Genomic DNA, 15,263 nt, shown 5'->3' with positions numbered 1-15,263 from the left:
TCTTAGTAGTAGTAGTAGTAGTATTGTTGTTTAAACGCTATCACTTATATTATCCTAATAACAATATTATATATCCGGGTCCGTAAAATGACGTGTCGTCCTCCGATGTCATTTTGGAACGTAACCCGGATGTAATCCCTCTGTGACAGCTCGCGCTTGGACACTCCGGAAGTTATCGTCGGTTTTGGTGACGCTGCATTAGACTGCGAGACATGGACCGGTCCAGTAAGTCAATTTAGTCCTTAAATATTGAATGTAGACTTATTTACGTGCTTTTAAATGTTTCATTTAATAGGTATTTGCTTTTACTTACTTGCAAGCTTTAGAATTGGTGTGAAATTGTCGCCTGGCTTTTGCAGTGAGCTGCTTCCTACTGACGTTAGCGTGTTAGCCTGGTAGCTAAACCTGCAATGAATGAGTGCATATCCCCAGAAGACACAATGCGTTAATATTAATGTCTTATTGCTTCCTAACTCGGATGGTCAGACCTTTCGACCAGCCTGGAGCTTAAACTGGTGTCGGTTGTGTGTCCGCAGAGCTGCTCGGAGTGTTTCTCCTCAGCCTGGCTCTTGCTGGAGCTCAGGCTCTCACACCGGCGCACTACCTCTCCCTGTCTGATGTGGCCCGACTGCAGAACCTGCTGAGCCAACAGTTCACCGACCTGGAGTCCGCGTACTATTCGGTTGTGGGTCTCACCAAGCTTGGAGCAACTGTGCCCGATCACAAGGTGGGAAAATCGCTCTTGCAAATTCAGATACAGGCTCCTGGATAGTATCACTCCAGTTATCTGCATATTGATCACCTGTTTTCTTTACAAATTCTACTCTAATGTTGTGATAGTGGGTAAATAATTACAGCCTCTTTAAAAACCCTCATCATCTTCAATACTTCATGAATTCTATTTAAAATGATGATGTATTGAAGCTATAATCATTTCAAAATTCACATTTATATTTATTTACAAAGCTGTATACGTTACATGGAATGCCTTCTTTACTCTTTGGCTTGAAAATGTCGTTTTTTGTTTTGATTTTGTTGGTAGGAAGTATGCCAGTTCCTAAAATCCCAGCTTGACCCCACAAGTGTCGACTCTCTCTTCTTTGCTGCTGAGACCAGTCAAGCTCTTTCAGGATGTGAGGTATAAAGCTTGCTCTTGCCTTGACTTTCTGAAGTGTCTTATTATCATTTTACCAATTAGAGTAGATCAGTGAAAATGGGGCCAGGCCTCATGATAAAAAGACAATAATGAAAGCCTTGCTTCTGATTTTATATTAGAAGACCAAATGATCCTGTATATGACTGTTGTACGATAACACTGTAATGCGAACTATAAACAGTTTTAGCTATATTTGTTGCTAATTTAAGTAGTACTAAGCTCAATTTTTTATTTTTTTTGCATGTAGTGATGCCTGGTTCCTTTACGATGTGTGTCTGTCTTGATATGTGCATTCTGTCCTGTCAGGTCATGTCTTGTATTGGTCTTGAGAGAAATGCCAAATTAATTCTGCTGTATTCCTTGTGTGTAGAGCTGAGATGGCAATTAAGTTAACTTGATATGATTTGACTGTTTATACAAGAATTTTCATTCACCTCTTAGATCCCTGTATCCAACGAAACCCGTGACATCCTCCTGGCCGCAGTCAGTGAGGATTCGACAATGGCTCAGATTCATCGGGCCGTAAGTGCGCTCAGCTCTCTAGGACTTCCTCTCACTTCGCAGGAAGCTGTCGGTGCCCTGACAGCTCGCATCAACAAGGAGGACAATGTCCTGGCGTAAGTGTTAGAGCACTGGTCAGGTTGTGTTAATACCATCCTGCATGAAAGTTTTTGTTGGCAAGTGATTTGAGCAGTTTAATTTACAACAAATGATGTATGTTTGGTTTGGACAGAATCACCTTAGCCCTGCAAACAGCATCCCGCCTGTCCCAGCAGGCTGAACTTGGAGGAATACTGGAGGAAATTGAGGTGAGTTTTCTAGCTTCCACCAGGTGGTGCTGTGTCACTCTTTTGTGACTGAGTGACAAACAATAGGTCCTGATTTTCAACCGCTTAATGTATCTTTATTTATTTATTTATTTATTACTATGTAGCAGGAATAAAAAATTTTTTTTGGTTTTTCCCTTTTAGGATCTGACAGCTCGCTTGGATGATCTTGGCGGCATGTACCTTCAGTTTGAAGAGGGACTTGAGGCAACTGCAATGTTTGTGACTGCTGCTTATTCCCTGTCAGATCATGTGGACGTGGAGCCCCCTCTCAAGGAGGTATGATTTCTGCTAGTCAGGTGTTACTCCAGCTGAAGTCATATCTGCTTTTCTTGGAATGCAGTGAAACATATGTTCTCTCCACAGGACCAGGTCATCCAGCTAGTGAATTCTATCTTCAGCAAGAAATCCTGGGACTCTCTGGGTGAGGCCTTCAGTGTGGCAAGTGCCGCTGCCGCCCTGTCCAGCAACCGCTTCCATGTGCCAGTTGTTGTCAGCGTTCAGGGCCCAGCCACGGTGTCCCACAGCCAGCCAACACTGCAGGTATTGATACTGGATCTCATTCAGCTACAGTCTTCAGGATGGTTTTTAATCACCTCATAGTGACGCTGTCTCTCTGTCTGATTCACAGCTCCTTGTTACTGATGTCATGTCTCAACCTCTGGCCTCTGCCAACGTCTTAGTGGAATCTGCGTATGCTGTTGCCTCCAAGAGCATCATTCTCAACCAAGCACCGTTCACACTTAATGAGTACGTAAAATAGGGGTGATGAGTGTTAGCTTTGCAGTTTTCTCTCAGGTTCCCCAGAAGTTGAAAATGATCCCGATAGGTGGAAGAAAGTCATACACAGGACCACATATTGCCTCATTTTAGCCCAAGAAACTTTCTAATAATTCATAGGGATGCAGGTTAAATGGTAATGCAAGTAATTACAGCACACAAATGTAATATTGGTGGATTTCAGTGGCTGTAGATTGAGTTTAACTGAGGAAAGTAGCTTCTTCACAAAAAAAGACCTTCTTCATTATTTGCCAGTAGATTGTGCACTGTTGCCACATTTTGTTTTTAGTATGAACATGAACCACATTATTATTTTTTTTTTCCTGCTTTCCAGTGGCGTCTTTGAACTGAACTTCATGTCCAGCCAGCCAGCCAGTGGATATTACCAGTTTAGTGTTGCAGTGACTGGGGACAGCCGACTGGTTGCCAATCATGTTGAGGCAAGTTTTTAGTTTCTCTGCTCAGATTGAAAAGACTGTGTATATATCAGAATAGTAGCCTTTGGATGGCAGGCTACATAGTTGTTTTTATTCAAATTAAAGGGATGCTGCACCATTTTTACACATTTTTTTAGTGATCCATGGTACTACTCAGCTTGTGTAAACACATGTATTTATGGTCTGTTGCACTGGTTCATTCATAAACACAGGTGCCTGTACCTGATCTTAGTGGATAGTGGAGTGAAGAGACAGATCAACGAGGCCTGATAACAAATAAATATGTGTACAAAGCAAAATATTTCAGTCTCCAAGGAGCCCTTTAAGGTGTTTTTATAACCATAAAACAGGTTGATGGAATTTCAAACCCAGGCTTTTTTTTATCAGCTTCTTGCAGCTGACCAGCACCAATTTGAGGTGGATGTGGCTTTGAAAAGTTACAGAATTTGTCAGGCGCTCCTAATTTAGCACTGTATGTGTTTGTGTGAGGAACAAGTGAGTACTGAAGCTTTCTGACCATCTGACGAGCAATTCCAGTAATTTTCGCCTTTGCTGTACCAATTTGGACCATTCTTGTGCTAATTAGTTTCTTGCAAGTCCCTTGACTTTAATGAAGTGCAAAACTAACTCACCGGAGGTCCCCTTGACAACTATTTGACTGACAAAAGTGATGCAAATGATGTTCCCATGTAAGCCTGACCATGTTGTGACTCTGTTTTGTGTTCTGAATGTGTCCACCTACAGCTTAAAGTCAAAGTGTCCACCGAGGTGGCTGTTACCAACATGGACCTCTCTGTGGTGGATAAAGACCAGAGCATCGGCACAAAGACCACGAGGTTAAAAAACTCATTTGTACAGTCAGCATTTTGTTTACCCTGAGCAGGAAAGGAAAAATACTAAATGCCCCTCCTTTGTTTAATGACACAGGGTGGATTATCCTTCCAAAGCCAAGACCTCCTTCACAGCAGACAGCCACATCAACTTTGCCATGTCCTTCCAGCTGGTTGACATCAACACTGGAGTGGCGCTCACCCCTCACCAGGTATGTCATCAGGGTGGTAAATAAACGCATGTCTGCAGCAAGCTGTTGGTGAAAAAGTGAGCTCTTAACCTTGTTTGGTATTAAGACCTTTTGACTCTCTCTGTCACAGACCTTTGTCCGACTGCACAATCAGAAAACTGGCCAAGAGGTGGTTTTCGTGGCTGAACCCGACGACAAGAATCTGAACGTGTACAAGTTTGAGTTGGACACGACCAAGCAGAAATCGGAGTTTGACTCTATTTCTGGCACCTATTCCCTTTACCTCATTGTCGGAGACGCTACCCTGGAGAATCCCATCCTGTGGAATGTGGTGAGTGTCCGTCCAGGCTTTGTGGTAGTAATAATTACTGATGTAAAACGTGTCTAGTGAGAAGTTGATGCTAAAGTTGAGTTTCATTCTCTTTGAAGGCTGACATTATCCTGAAGTTTGTGGATGAGGAAGCCCCAGCTACTATTCAGTCCAAGACTCTTTATGTACCAAAACCAGAGATCCAGGTAGTACTTATGCTGTCTATTCAACTGATTTACTACAAAATGAAGCACAATCAAGTAGCATGTGGCTGCTGTCAGTTCAATAGTCTAATAGCTCCTCATATCTCTGCAGCACCTGTTCAGGACACCAGAGAAGAAGCCTCCCACTGTGGTTTCCAACACCTTCACCGCACTCATCCTGTCTCCCTTCCTTCTGCTGCTCATTCTGGTAACATTGCACAATTTGTACCATACATAAAAATAATTGTGAAATGTTTTATCTTATTTAAAGGCACACCTTGAAACTAGCAGCATTCAGCTGTGTTATTGTTGTTATATACACGGTGTTTTTTCCCCCTCCTAGAAAACCTCTTCAGTAGGAAGCCTTCATACACCGTAAATGACGTTCTAGTCCAGCTTGTTTTAATCACAAAAGCTATGGCGTAGTTTGTTTCCCTGGCATTTTCAGTGCTGAGTAATGGTTATTGTTGCAGTGGATCAGTGCATTGTGTGTTAGGTGGTAAACAATTTTTCAGCTCTATTGTTTGCAGCTCATGCAGGGGACGAAAATCACATTGTGTTTTATTCCCCCTCTCCTCTCTAGTGGTTTAAGCTCGGAGCCAACATCTCCAACTTCAGCTTCTCTCCAAGCACCATTCTGTTCCATGCCGGACACGCAGGTTAGTCCCGATCTTAAAAATATCACATAAACAATCACAGATATGATTGTTTTACAGCCTCTGCGTCTGCTATTCCTCTTTGAAGGAATAGCAGATGAGAAGTGAATTGCGCTAATGGTGACCGTGGGTGACATGGTGCATAATCAGAATACATTTTTAGTTATGCATTATTCATGGAATTCCACACTAAAAATCTAGATTCAGAAAAATCTCTCCCAACACTTGTAAGTGCTCCATGACACATCCTGGGAAGAGGAAGTCGGTTTTATGTGTCACAAAACCACATTTCCACTTACACTGAGCGAAAATTGTTAGTAGAAAATTGGCAAAATAATATGTTAATTCCGTTCTGTATTGTTATGTGAATACTAAGTCCAGTTGAGTGACATCAGACCACTGCAGAAGAAGAGGATGCAACAAGATGACACAATTAAATGTTCCAGTCATAAAGAATAAAGTAGTAAATGAATTCTAAAAATGTATAAAATATGACGCCTTTTCGTCCCCACTCATGTATGGAGGCGTCTCTTCTCCGATATCCTGCCCCCTCCTCAGGGTGTTTGATACACAAATTCAAAATGTGCACAAAAGCAAGTGGATAGAAACACACTTAAATTTGTGCAATTTAAGTAAAGTTTCAGTTTATTCGTTTTTTTCCCCCGTTATTGGGGCTATTGTAGCTTCATAGGTCAAACTAACTTTACACTGTTCACTTGTGTTATAGAGAGTTTGGAAAAATGAGGAAACAGCATGTGAACAGCTTATATCAGTCCAGGCAGCAGCTTTACAAAAGAAAAAAAATTCTTTGAGTCATCTTTTTTTTTTCAAGTCTGGCTGTGATTTAACATGGCCAGACACAGCAGATTAAAATACACCAGACTGAATCTTTATTAAGTGATTCAGCACTTCTGAAACATTAAACAAAATCCCCCAGACAACATGTAGAAATTGTAAATGCACAGAACATTGTAAAGGGGGTTGAAATTAAAGCTTACATTCATTATTACTGTCTTTGATATCACAAATGTTTGCTTGTATTCCTATGAAAACGACACTGCAGGTCCATTACTCTGTAGTCACATCAAAGAAAAAAGGACCAAAACCTCAGTATGCTGTGCCAACGAAACACTTCATATGAGTGACAGCTAGAAATAAATTGGTCCTGCGTGGATTTGTGAAGAAATGGAGAAAACCTGCTTAGTTTGCAACTATGACACCAGCTCACCACCCCTTGTTTTGCTGAACTGAAAGATTTTTTTTTTTTAAAGATAAATGGTCATTGATTCACCATTGGGGTTTGTGCGGATGTTGATGTTTAAGCCTGCATGGTTGTTTCATTTCAGCCATGCTGGGCCTCATGTACGTCTACTGGACCCATCTGAACATGTTCCAGACTCTGAAGTACCTGGCAATCATTGGCGGTGTAACTTTCCTTGCCGGGAACCGCATGCTGGCCCAGAAAGCAGTGAAGAGGTACGTTTTCAGATATGGGCTGCCAGAAGTGGCTCCTAGAGAGTCCTTAAGCCCTGGAAGAAATCCGAGGCCCTTTCAGGTGTCAAGGACTGTGGTGCTGTGAAGCCTCTTGGTAGTTCTTACCCCCCAAACCTGAGGAGGAAGAAACAAATCTGTATCTGTAGTTTCCTAGTGGGCTTCCAGAGGTATATTTCATTATCAGGCTCTATGAAAAGAGAAGGGCTCGGGCCAGGAGAGAAGCGTGATAGCAAGATCTGCAGAAGTGTTGATCTGAGTGGGCAATTTCTTCACCATCACTGTTCAGAGCCCTCAAGGGCCAGAGTGAGCAATTTGTAGCCTGTGTCCCCGACTCAAGAGGTCCCTTCGTAATTGTTCTCTTGTACTTCTTGCTCTTATGACAGCCCATTTAACCCATCTAAGCTAGTAGATTATTGCAATTTCCTGATTTCATTATTGTCATTCTCCCAGTGAGGACTTTTTTCCCCACTTCTTTCCCTGCTAGTTTCTGTCCCCTTGAAGCTGCCTGTCTCTTTTTAACCCTTCTGTCCACATCTCGCTGTCTCTTTACTCCTCTTTCAGGATTGCTGCAGAGCAAAGTAGTAGGTTGGCAAAGTATAGGAGTCTACGATAAAGCCCCCCCCCCCCCCCCATTTGTAACAAATGAGTCGGTTCTGCTTCCGTTCTAAAGTAAGGGGATCCTCCCAGATTGCATCCATAGTGCATTTCCATAACGTGTGGCAGCATGCATGACTGTGTGGTGCTCACTCATTCTAACTCCGAGTGTTGACATGTACTTGCTGCCCTTGCTTCCCCTGGTTTGCCTCTTCACTCACCCCACCATGATCATTACAGCTACAGCCATGGCAGCCCGTTGGTCGTCCTTCCATTGTGGTCTAACAGTAGACATTAAGCTTTTTGTCATGAGCCAAGTTTTGCATTGTTCACATCATGAGTTTCTCTGTGTTCTTGCCAGATTCCATTGTGGTTTCGTAGAAGGGTGCACATCAGAATGCATGATCCACCCCGTGTGATGTGAATTAAGGCTTTTTCCCTCATCTCATGTCTGTGATAACTAATGATCGTTTCTTTTCTTTCTCCCACAGAACTGAGAAAAAATAAGGACAAGAACATTGAAAGATGGCACCAACGAGACTCTTTTTTTTTTGTTTCCAAGGAGTCGTTCAACAAAATCAGACTTTACAAAAAGAATCCAATTGACGGTTTTACCATGCAGTTTGTCTGTGTTGCCAAATGGAAGAATATGAGACGTCACAGTGTCTCTGAGAAACTGGACAAACTCTCACTGGCAGATTCTCCTACAGAGGACTGTAGAGCTACTGATCATTGCACTTCATCTTCCTGTGAGATTTGTTTTCTTTTCGCCCAACATGCCAGTGCTTTCTAGGTGGGCTTTTTATTTGTGGTTTTGTGATGAAGTTTGGGTTTTGTCTTTTTTTTTTTTTGTTGTACATTCCTCTGTTGACACTCGGTGCCCGTTTTATCTTGTAACAAAAGCTCACATTTGACAACTGATAATAAACCACTGGCAGTAGCACTGACACTCGGATCATTACTGACTATGACGGTGTGTTTGCCTGTGGTAGTCTACTATTTGATACAGACTTCATTTCCCTTAGAAAAATTGCGAATAATAAAATACGGGCAATTTGAGGATGTGATGTTTTTCTAATGAAGAGGAGGAAATAAAGAAGTTGAGGTGGGACTAAGATCTTTTGTCATTTTTTTGTAGAGAAACAACAAGAACACAGTGTTGCTTGTTCTAAATTGGTTAGTGTGCCATTGTGCAAGCTTTGAAACACTTTTTACCCTTAATCTGGCTGATCTAATGTGGCTCTCTTTGTAAGAGAGCTTTTATTTTGTGAATTATTTCAGATCACAGAGAGCATGAGCCAAAACTCTGATTAACTCCCTTTATATTTGAGTACTGAAGGTTCTGGTGAATGTCAGAAATGCAACGGATCATACATAAAACACACCAGACAAATTAAAATACATCAGCTTCCTCAGTAAACACACATAGAAAGTAGTGTGTTAGTCAAGTGTGGATTTATCGCATGTCAACAAGTTTACGACAATATCTCTATAAATAACTTTCAATTTTACACACACACACATATATATATATATATATATATATATATATATATATATACAGGGTGACACAAAAAACGGGAACTTTTTAACAATCCAATAAAACCAAGAGTGATGGAAAAAAATATTCATAGTTATTGAAACCTTAAAACATGCCATTTAAGAAACAATGATGGAATTTTCATTTTTTTTTTAAAAATGACTTCCTGTAGATGGCGTCCTCCTGTACGAATGCATTCTTGAAATCTGCTGTTGAGATTCCTCATTGACTGCTGCAACATCTCAGCTGGGATACTGTGAATTTCATCCTGAATTCTCTGTTTTAGCTCATCCAGATTTCTTGGTCGAGTTGTGTACACTTTACTCTTGAGATAGCCCCAGGTAGATTTCAAGAAAGCATTCGTACAGGAAGGCTGCACAGTGTGTAGTGGTTAGCACTTTCGCTTTGCAGCAAGAAGATCGCTGGTTCAAATCTCGGTCTGGGCCTGGCATCTGCATGGAATTTGCACGTTCTCCCTGTGCATGCGTGGGTTTTCTCCGGGCACTCCGGCTTCCTCCCACAGTCCAAAAATATGCTGAGGTTAATTGATAGCTCTAAATTGCCCGTAGGTGTGAATGTGAGTGTGATTGTTTGTCTGTATATGTAGCCCTGTGACAGACTGGTGACCTGTCCAGGGTGTCCCCTGCCTTCGCCCGAGTCAGCTGGGATAGGCTCCAGCACCCCCCGTGACCCGAGTGAGGATAAAGCGATGTATAGAGAGTGGATGAATGGATATCTACAGGAAGTAATTTTTTAAAAATGAAAATTCCTTCATTGTTTCTTAAATGGCATGTTTTAAGGTTTCAATTACTGTGAATAAAATATTTTTCTTCCATCACTCTTGGTTTTATTGGATTATTAAAAAGTTCTTGCTTTTTTGTGTCACCCCTATGTATATATATATATATATATATATATATATACATATATATATTTTATTTATTTATTTATTTTTTTCAAAGAGTCTTTCTCGAAAAATGCCGTGTGGTGTTTGGTTATATGTTATGTTGATTTTTGGCCTGAAAACAGCAAAAATGGCAACTATGATACCTGTCAACTACCTTATAAAAAGTGTCGCATTTATATTTTGACCCAGCTTCAAGACAAATCAATACAACAGAGATACAACCATCTCGTTAATCATATTCTGGAACTGTTGTTTTTCCTGAGAGGTTATGCTGAAATATCCAAATTAAAATAAAATATTCTCGATCTTGCCTTCCATATAAACATATGGCTTATGGTTGTAACATCGTACGCTTAGAAAGCCATATATATATGCACACTACCAGTCAAAAGTGGTTCAGTGGTTTTTATTTAGTTATTTTCTACTTTGTAGATTAATACTGAAGACATAGAAACTCCAAAAGAATACATATGTAATTATGTTGTCAACAAAAAGTGTCAATCTTCATTATTAATCTGCAATGTAGAAAATTATACAAATAAACAAAAAGCATGTGTGTGTATATGTAATGAAAGTCTGAACATTATATATATATATACACACATATATATAGTAGGACTGTTTATGCTTTCCATGTCTGCAAGGGTGTGCATGATTCCTGAGTGTATCTCAAAATTTCAAACAAGTATGTCGACTCTGCATGTGCCAGGAAAATGTGGTGCTAAAAGCTAATGCCTGTCTAGAGGAGAGACTACACAAACAAAACCACACCTTTTTACTTCATCATTAAAAGCGCTTTCATCACCCTGAACTCCATCAAGTATCCCAGTTAGCAATAAAAGTGACCCAGCATGCATAATGCCATGACCTTGAAAACTAAATGATACGTAGTTTTTAAAATGTTATCAGCTATACATTTGCTTTTCCTACAGTAGTCCTGCTGAAATGGCCTGGTAAAGACGCCTGGCAAGCAGAAGAGTAGTAAAAGTCAAAGAAGAACACAGTGTCCATAGTTCTGAGCAGAGAAAGAGGCAAAGTACTGCTAACAAAACACCCATATGAGCTGTAAAGGCCCTGAAAATGTATTAAATCCTAATGAGACAGAGTCTATATGAAAGATTTCTGCATCTTTCTGTGCTCCACTCAGCTTTCAGCAACATTTTAAACTCACACCTTGCAAAACCATGAGCCTGGGCTGCAGGTTTTCTTCACAACTTTTAATGTGAACAAAAGACATCATCATCATCATTTGTAAAGAACACTTTGGAGGAAATTAAACAAAAAGCTGTGATGATTATGAAAGGCGATCTGGCAGCCTTTTGTTTTCTCCTCAACTCAGCAATCTGCAAAGAGGAAACACTCCAGTTACTGAAACCTGGAATTACAGAAAAGCCAGAATGTTTGAGGCATTAGGTTTAAATGTTTGTATTCACCTGGGCCTCAGGATGCCCCCCTGCACCTCTCTGTATCTCTGATCGCTCTGGATGGATGTCAGATCCTCCTTATAGGTTCCTTCATAGATATCCGACTGACGCTTCATGTAGCTGCCACTTTCCTCTCTGTTGGAAAAAACAAAACTTTCATTGTGTTTTTCTTACTGGTAAACTCCTGCAGGGCTGTCATTCCTCTACCTACCCCAGCCGTTTGCCCATGATTGTCTGAAGGAACTTCCTGGCAGAGATTTGCCCCAGGACCTTCCTGTAACTGTTTGTAAAGATGGCATCGGCGTGGCGTCCTGAGCTAAAATCAGAGCGTGGACGGTTTATGTCAGTTCAGTTATCACACAGCAGGATTCTTGAGTGAGCAGGAAAATAAAGTGCACTTCAAAGATACAACGGCAGAAAGACAGTTGTACGATTTATGTAATCTGTCCAGACATAGAGTTGTACAGCTTAAAGGTTCACTTCAACAAAATTATAAGGAGGCATATTTATATTATTTCATTCAGATTGAAGAGTTATTTGTCACGTGATCATACAGTGTGTGCAATGAAATGCAAAGTGACGGTTGTCAAGGCTGTGCAATAACAAGAAGATATTATAAAGGACAAATCTTTAAAAAAAAATAACAGAAAATTTAAAGAAAACAGCCATACTTTCATAAATAATGAGGTAGATCTTAGCCCTCCTGTTGTCCTCATTTACAAGCACCAAAAAATATTGTTTCCCTGTCTGAAAAAAAATCCCCCAAATTCTGAAAATTTGCAAAACCTTCAGGAAGAAAAATCCAATAATTCCTTAAAAATTTCCCTTTAAATTTTTATTTAAAAAATACCCAAAATGTGGCAAGAAAATTCTTGTAAATATTTTTAAAAATGAGTAAAACTCTTTCAAAAAATCCTAAAAATATCTCAAGTGATTACATATATATCAGTAAAATATCTGATATTTTCTTTAAGAACATTCACAAAAAACAAAAATCAACCAATATCCATTTTCAACATTTCTTTTTTTTTTTTACACCAAAAAATGTACAAAAGTTTCCCAAAAATTTTGAAACTGTGGACATCAAGAGTTTCCCTGTGAAAATATATATTGTTTCCCACATTTTCAGGCTTTAAAATGGGTCAATTTTTACCCACAGGATAACATGAGGGTTAAATTAAAGTGCAGAGTGTGGTTGTGTGTGCGTTTCTATAGACCTACATATTATCATTTACATATTTACATCAGTCCAGTGTGCTGTAGTACAGATGAGGTGCTATATTTATGATTCCTCTTTGACATAACTCACAGTGTCTTTTTGAACAACCCTCTAGTGAATAAATAGGCCAATAAAAGCGGTTAACATGGGTAGAGTCTGTACATTACGTACTGAAATGGGGACAAATATTCTTTGAAGGTAAACCTTTAAAGCTGTGAAAGCCTCAGATAAAACTCCACCACACCTCTGATCTACTGATTTAAAGGCAGACACATGAGAAGCAGATAAACACAAAAGTAACAGTAATAAGAAAATATGTTTGTTTTTTAAGAAATAATTTGCATGATCCCACCTTAAAAGTCTTATTTTACATAAATCATTCTGTATTAACATACAGACCGCAACTCTGCTCGCTCCCTAGAAGGATGTGTGTTTTCCTCCAGCTGCTCTGCTGGATTCTTTATAGAGGATGTCATCAGGATGGACATATCCCTCTGACCAAACCTGAGAATTATCCACATTAACTCCATGAATACACAGCAATTTCTTCAAATAATTTCATACAGACTTTTATACAGCATTGGTAAGTAATTTTAACCTGCAGCACAAATATTTTTTGTAATTATGTTTAATTTTAGACAGAAAATATCATCAGTCTGCAAAATGCCCTAAAAATGACATATTCTGCAGCTTTGGCACTGGACACTGTGAAACACGGTGAGTAATGCAGACATCTTGACCCCTTTTTTAGCATAACAAGAGCAGAGCACAACGCTATGACATGCAAAGTAACCCATGAAGGGTTTACAACATCACATACTATGATCATGGAGATGATGATTCTTTCAGCCCCTGATGACAGGATGGATCAATGCTGAGCTCAAATCACTGTTATGTAGTGTATTTCTGCTTGCATATGTTAAGATAGTCACCTCCCTCTCCACTTTCTAACCATTTCATCTGTTTTCTAAAGCTCAGCAACAACATGGAGGTAATTTATGGAGTGAATTTGCATTATGTTTCAGGCATCTTTAAAAAAACAAAGTAGGAATCAACAGCTTTGTGGATAATTTCTGCTGCCTTCAATCGCCATCCCCAAAACCGAAAAGCTAAGTTAAGCAGCCAGAAATGTTTTTAATCCAAAATGTCTAACAATGAGAATAAATAAGACATTAAGAATTTTGGGTGAATTTGTCAGCACTTACCTAATGGTTGGGTACAGCGGGGAGCCTGATAAAGACATGACCAGGCAACAAAACAGCAGCAGTGCAGCTTTCTCCATTATCACAGCCTGTCCTGGCAAAGAGTGAACAGCCAGAATAAATGACAGCAGAGATTACATTTGGAAAAATGCTGAAACCACAGTTTCCTTCAACCATCCTCAATGCCCGCAAATGGAAGTGAAGTTGAGTCACGCTGAGATGTGCACCGTGATGAGACATATCAACATTTAAAAGCACAGATGTTGTAAATATACACCTATGCAATGAATTTACAGTGTGCAGTCGGAGTTACTTACTGTGCAGATTGTCAGCGTCCCTGCGGTCCCTCTATTTGGTGCCTTCCACTCTCATCATCTCTCACTGCCAGGAAAAACGAGAAGAAAGAAGCAGTGGACCAGTACTGTTTGTTCACCCTCATCCATGGTCAGTTTATACTGAACCTGGAGCTCCCAGTCACTCCCACATCACACATGATCACTCTATCCCTCCCCTCGAACTGAGCTGTCTTTTTCTTTTGTCTTTCTCTCACTCATTCAAATTCAAGTTTTTTTCCTCGCTATACTATAACCGAAGACAGAAATATGAAAATTTGCAATCTAATTTTTTAAAAATCATTTTCAGTCAGGCTTTTGATTGATTTAATTCTTCTTAGAGCAAATTTTACTTATTGATCCCTCCATTTATTTGTTTATTTAAATTTCCATATATATATATATATATTATTTTACATTTTTTTACACAGTTTATTACTTGATTTTCATCATTCCTTGTTCTGTTTTATCATTTTTGACTTTTATTTCTATCTTTATCCATCTCTATTTTAATAACAGATATTTATTTTGATATTATTTAGTTGTATTTCTTTTACTTTTTTATTAAGATATCTATTTTATTTCATTTTACCTCATCTGGTGTTTCCTCATTGCACGTGTTAAATAGGATACTATGTCATCAGTTCCTGAATCCCTGTGTTTTAGAGTCTTTTATTTATAAATAAAGTTGTTTCTGCTGTCTTATTGCATTTTTATTTCTATTACCTGTCAAGCACTTTGTGTTGCATTTTATTTGTATGAGACATGTTATATAAATGAATGAACTGACTGATTGATAAGTAAAATAATTCAAAAATGTAAGAAACTCTTATGACAAGCAGTTGACACATAATGAAATTATACAACACAGTATGATTTTACAGTAATAATATTGCTTTTAAGTTGAACAGTGGGGTATTGGCTCTGGTGTAAAATTAAGAAATTAACAGTTTAGATTTGTTATATTAAAAATGCAGTCGGAACCTGTTGCAAAAACGTCAGTATTGAGATTCAAATCTTTAATATTTGCCAACACTTTTTTGATACTCATCTTTATTTTTGATTACAGACTTAATCCTTCTTGTCATGGAGGATATCAATAATCTGGAGAGATTTTCTTCTTTGTTGGAAGTGTTGTGTTACTTTACCTTTCTCTTTGAA

At 39.3% G+C, this 15,263-nt stretch overlaps 2 protein-coding genes across 4 annotated transcripts; one reads left to right on the top strand and one right to left on the bottom strand.

The window, feature by feature from the left end:
• Positions 1–106: 106 nt before the first annotated feature.
• On the top strand, positions 107–8,589 carry rpn2 (ribophorin II). Of its 2 annotated transcripts, XR_007941795.1 has the most exons (18): positions 107–225; positions 537–727; positions 1,043–1,138; positions 1,598–1,773; positions 1,890–1,965; positions 2,128–2,262; positions 2,350–2,526; positions 2,615–2,733; positions 3,098–3,203; positions 3,945–4,036; positions 4,128–4,242; positions 4,352–4,552; positions 4,651–4,737; positions 4,847–4,942; positions 5,318–5,393; positions 6,737–6,866; positions 7,446–7,553; positions 7,970–8,589. XR_007941795.1 is itself a non-coding variant. In XM_022194268.2 (17 exons), exons 1-17 carry the CDS (start codon positions 213–215, stop codon positions 7,983–7,985), a joined length of 1,902 nt encoding a protein of 633 aa, XP_022049960.2. In that variant the 5' UTR covers positions 107–212; the 3' UTR covers positions 7,986–8,589. The 2 variants fall into 2 exon arrangements, 1 of the variants encoding a protein (XP_022049960.2); XM_022194268.2 differs by lacking the exon at positions 7,446–7,553.
• A 2,532-nt stretch (positions 8,590–11,121) lies between these two features.
• On the bottom strand, positions 11,122–14,234 carry ghrh (growth hormone releasing hormone). Of its 2 annotated transcripts, none has more exons than XM_022194234.2 (6): positions 14,088–14,234; positions 13,774–13,859; positions 12,968–13,072; positions 11,561–11,665; positions 11,359–11,484; positions 11,122–11,268 (listed from the first exon to the last, which is right to left on the bottom strand). In XM_022194234.2, exons 2-6 carry the CDS (start codon positions 13,848–13,850, stop codon positions 11,256–11,258), a joined length of 426 nt encoding a protein of 141 aa, XP_022049926.1. In that variant the 5' UTR covers positions 13,851–13,859; positions 14,088–14,234; the 3' UTR covers positions 11,122–11,255. The 2 variants fall into 2 exon arrangements, with proteins under 2 accessions (XP_022049926.1, XP_022049925.1); XM_022194233.2 differs by having other exon boundaries at positions 13,774–13,864; positions 14,088–14,232.
• Positions 14,235–15,263: the final 1,029 nt, after the last annotated feature.

The sequence above is a fragment of the Acanthochromis polyacanthus genome, chromosome 5, assembly GCF_021347895.1.
Source record: "Acanthochromis polyacanthus isolate Apoly-LR-REF ecotype Palm Island chromosome 5, KAUST_Apoly_ChrSc, whole genome shotgun sequence".
Classification (NCBI taxonomy): domain Eukaryota; kingdom Metazoa; phylum Chordata; class Actinopteri; family Pomacentridae; genus Acanthochromis; species Acanthochromis polyacanthus.
The sequence above is the reverse complement of the archived record's forward strand: the minus strand, read 5'-3'. Positions and strand labels throughout refer to the sequence as shown.

Coding starts and splice junctions, on each gene's coding strand:
- ghrh (XM_022194234.2), bottom strand. CDS start 13,850: ATGGAGAAAGCTGCACTGCTGCTGTTTTGTTGCCTGGTCATGTCTTTA. Junction 13,073..13,773: donor CCGCTGTACCCAACCATTAG/GTAAGTGCTGAC, acceptor GATAATTCTCAG/GTTTGGTCAGAGGGATATGT. Junction 11,485..11,560: donor ATCATGGGCAAACGGCTGGG/GTAGGTAGAGGA, acceptor TTTTTCCAACAG/AGAGGAAAGTGGCAGCTACA.
- rpn2 (XM_022194268.2), top strand. Junction 2,734..3,097: donor GCACCGTTCACACTTAATGA/GTACGTAAAATA, acceptor CCTGCTTTCCAG/TGGCGTCTTTGAACTGAACT. Junction 4,738..4,846: donor TACCAAAACCAGAGATCCAG/GTAGTACTTATG, acceptor ATATCTCTGCAG/CACCTGTTCAGGACACCAGA.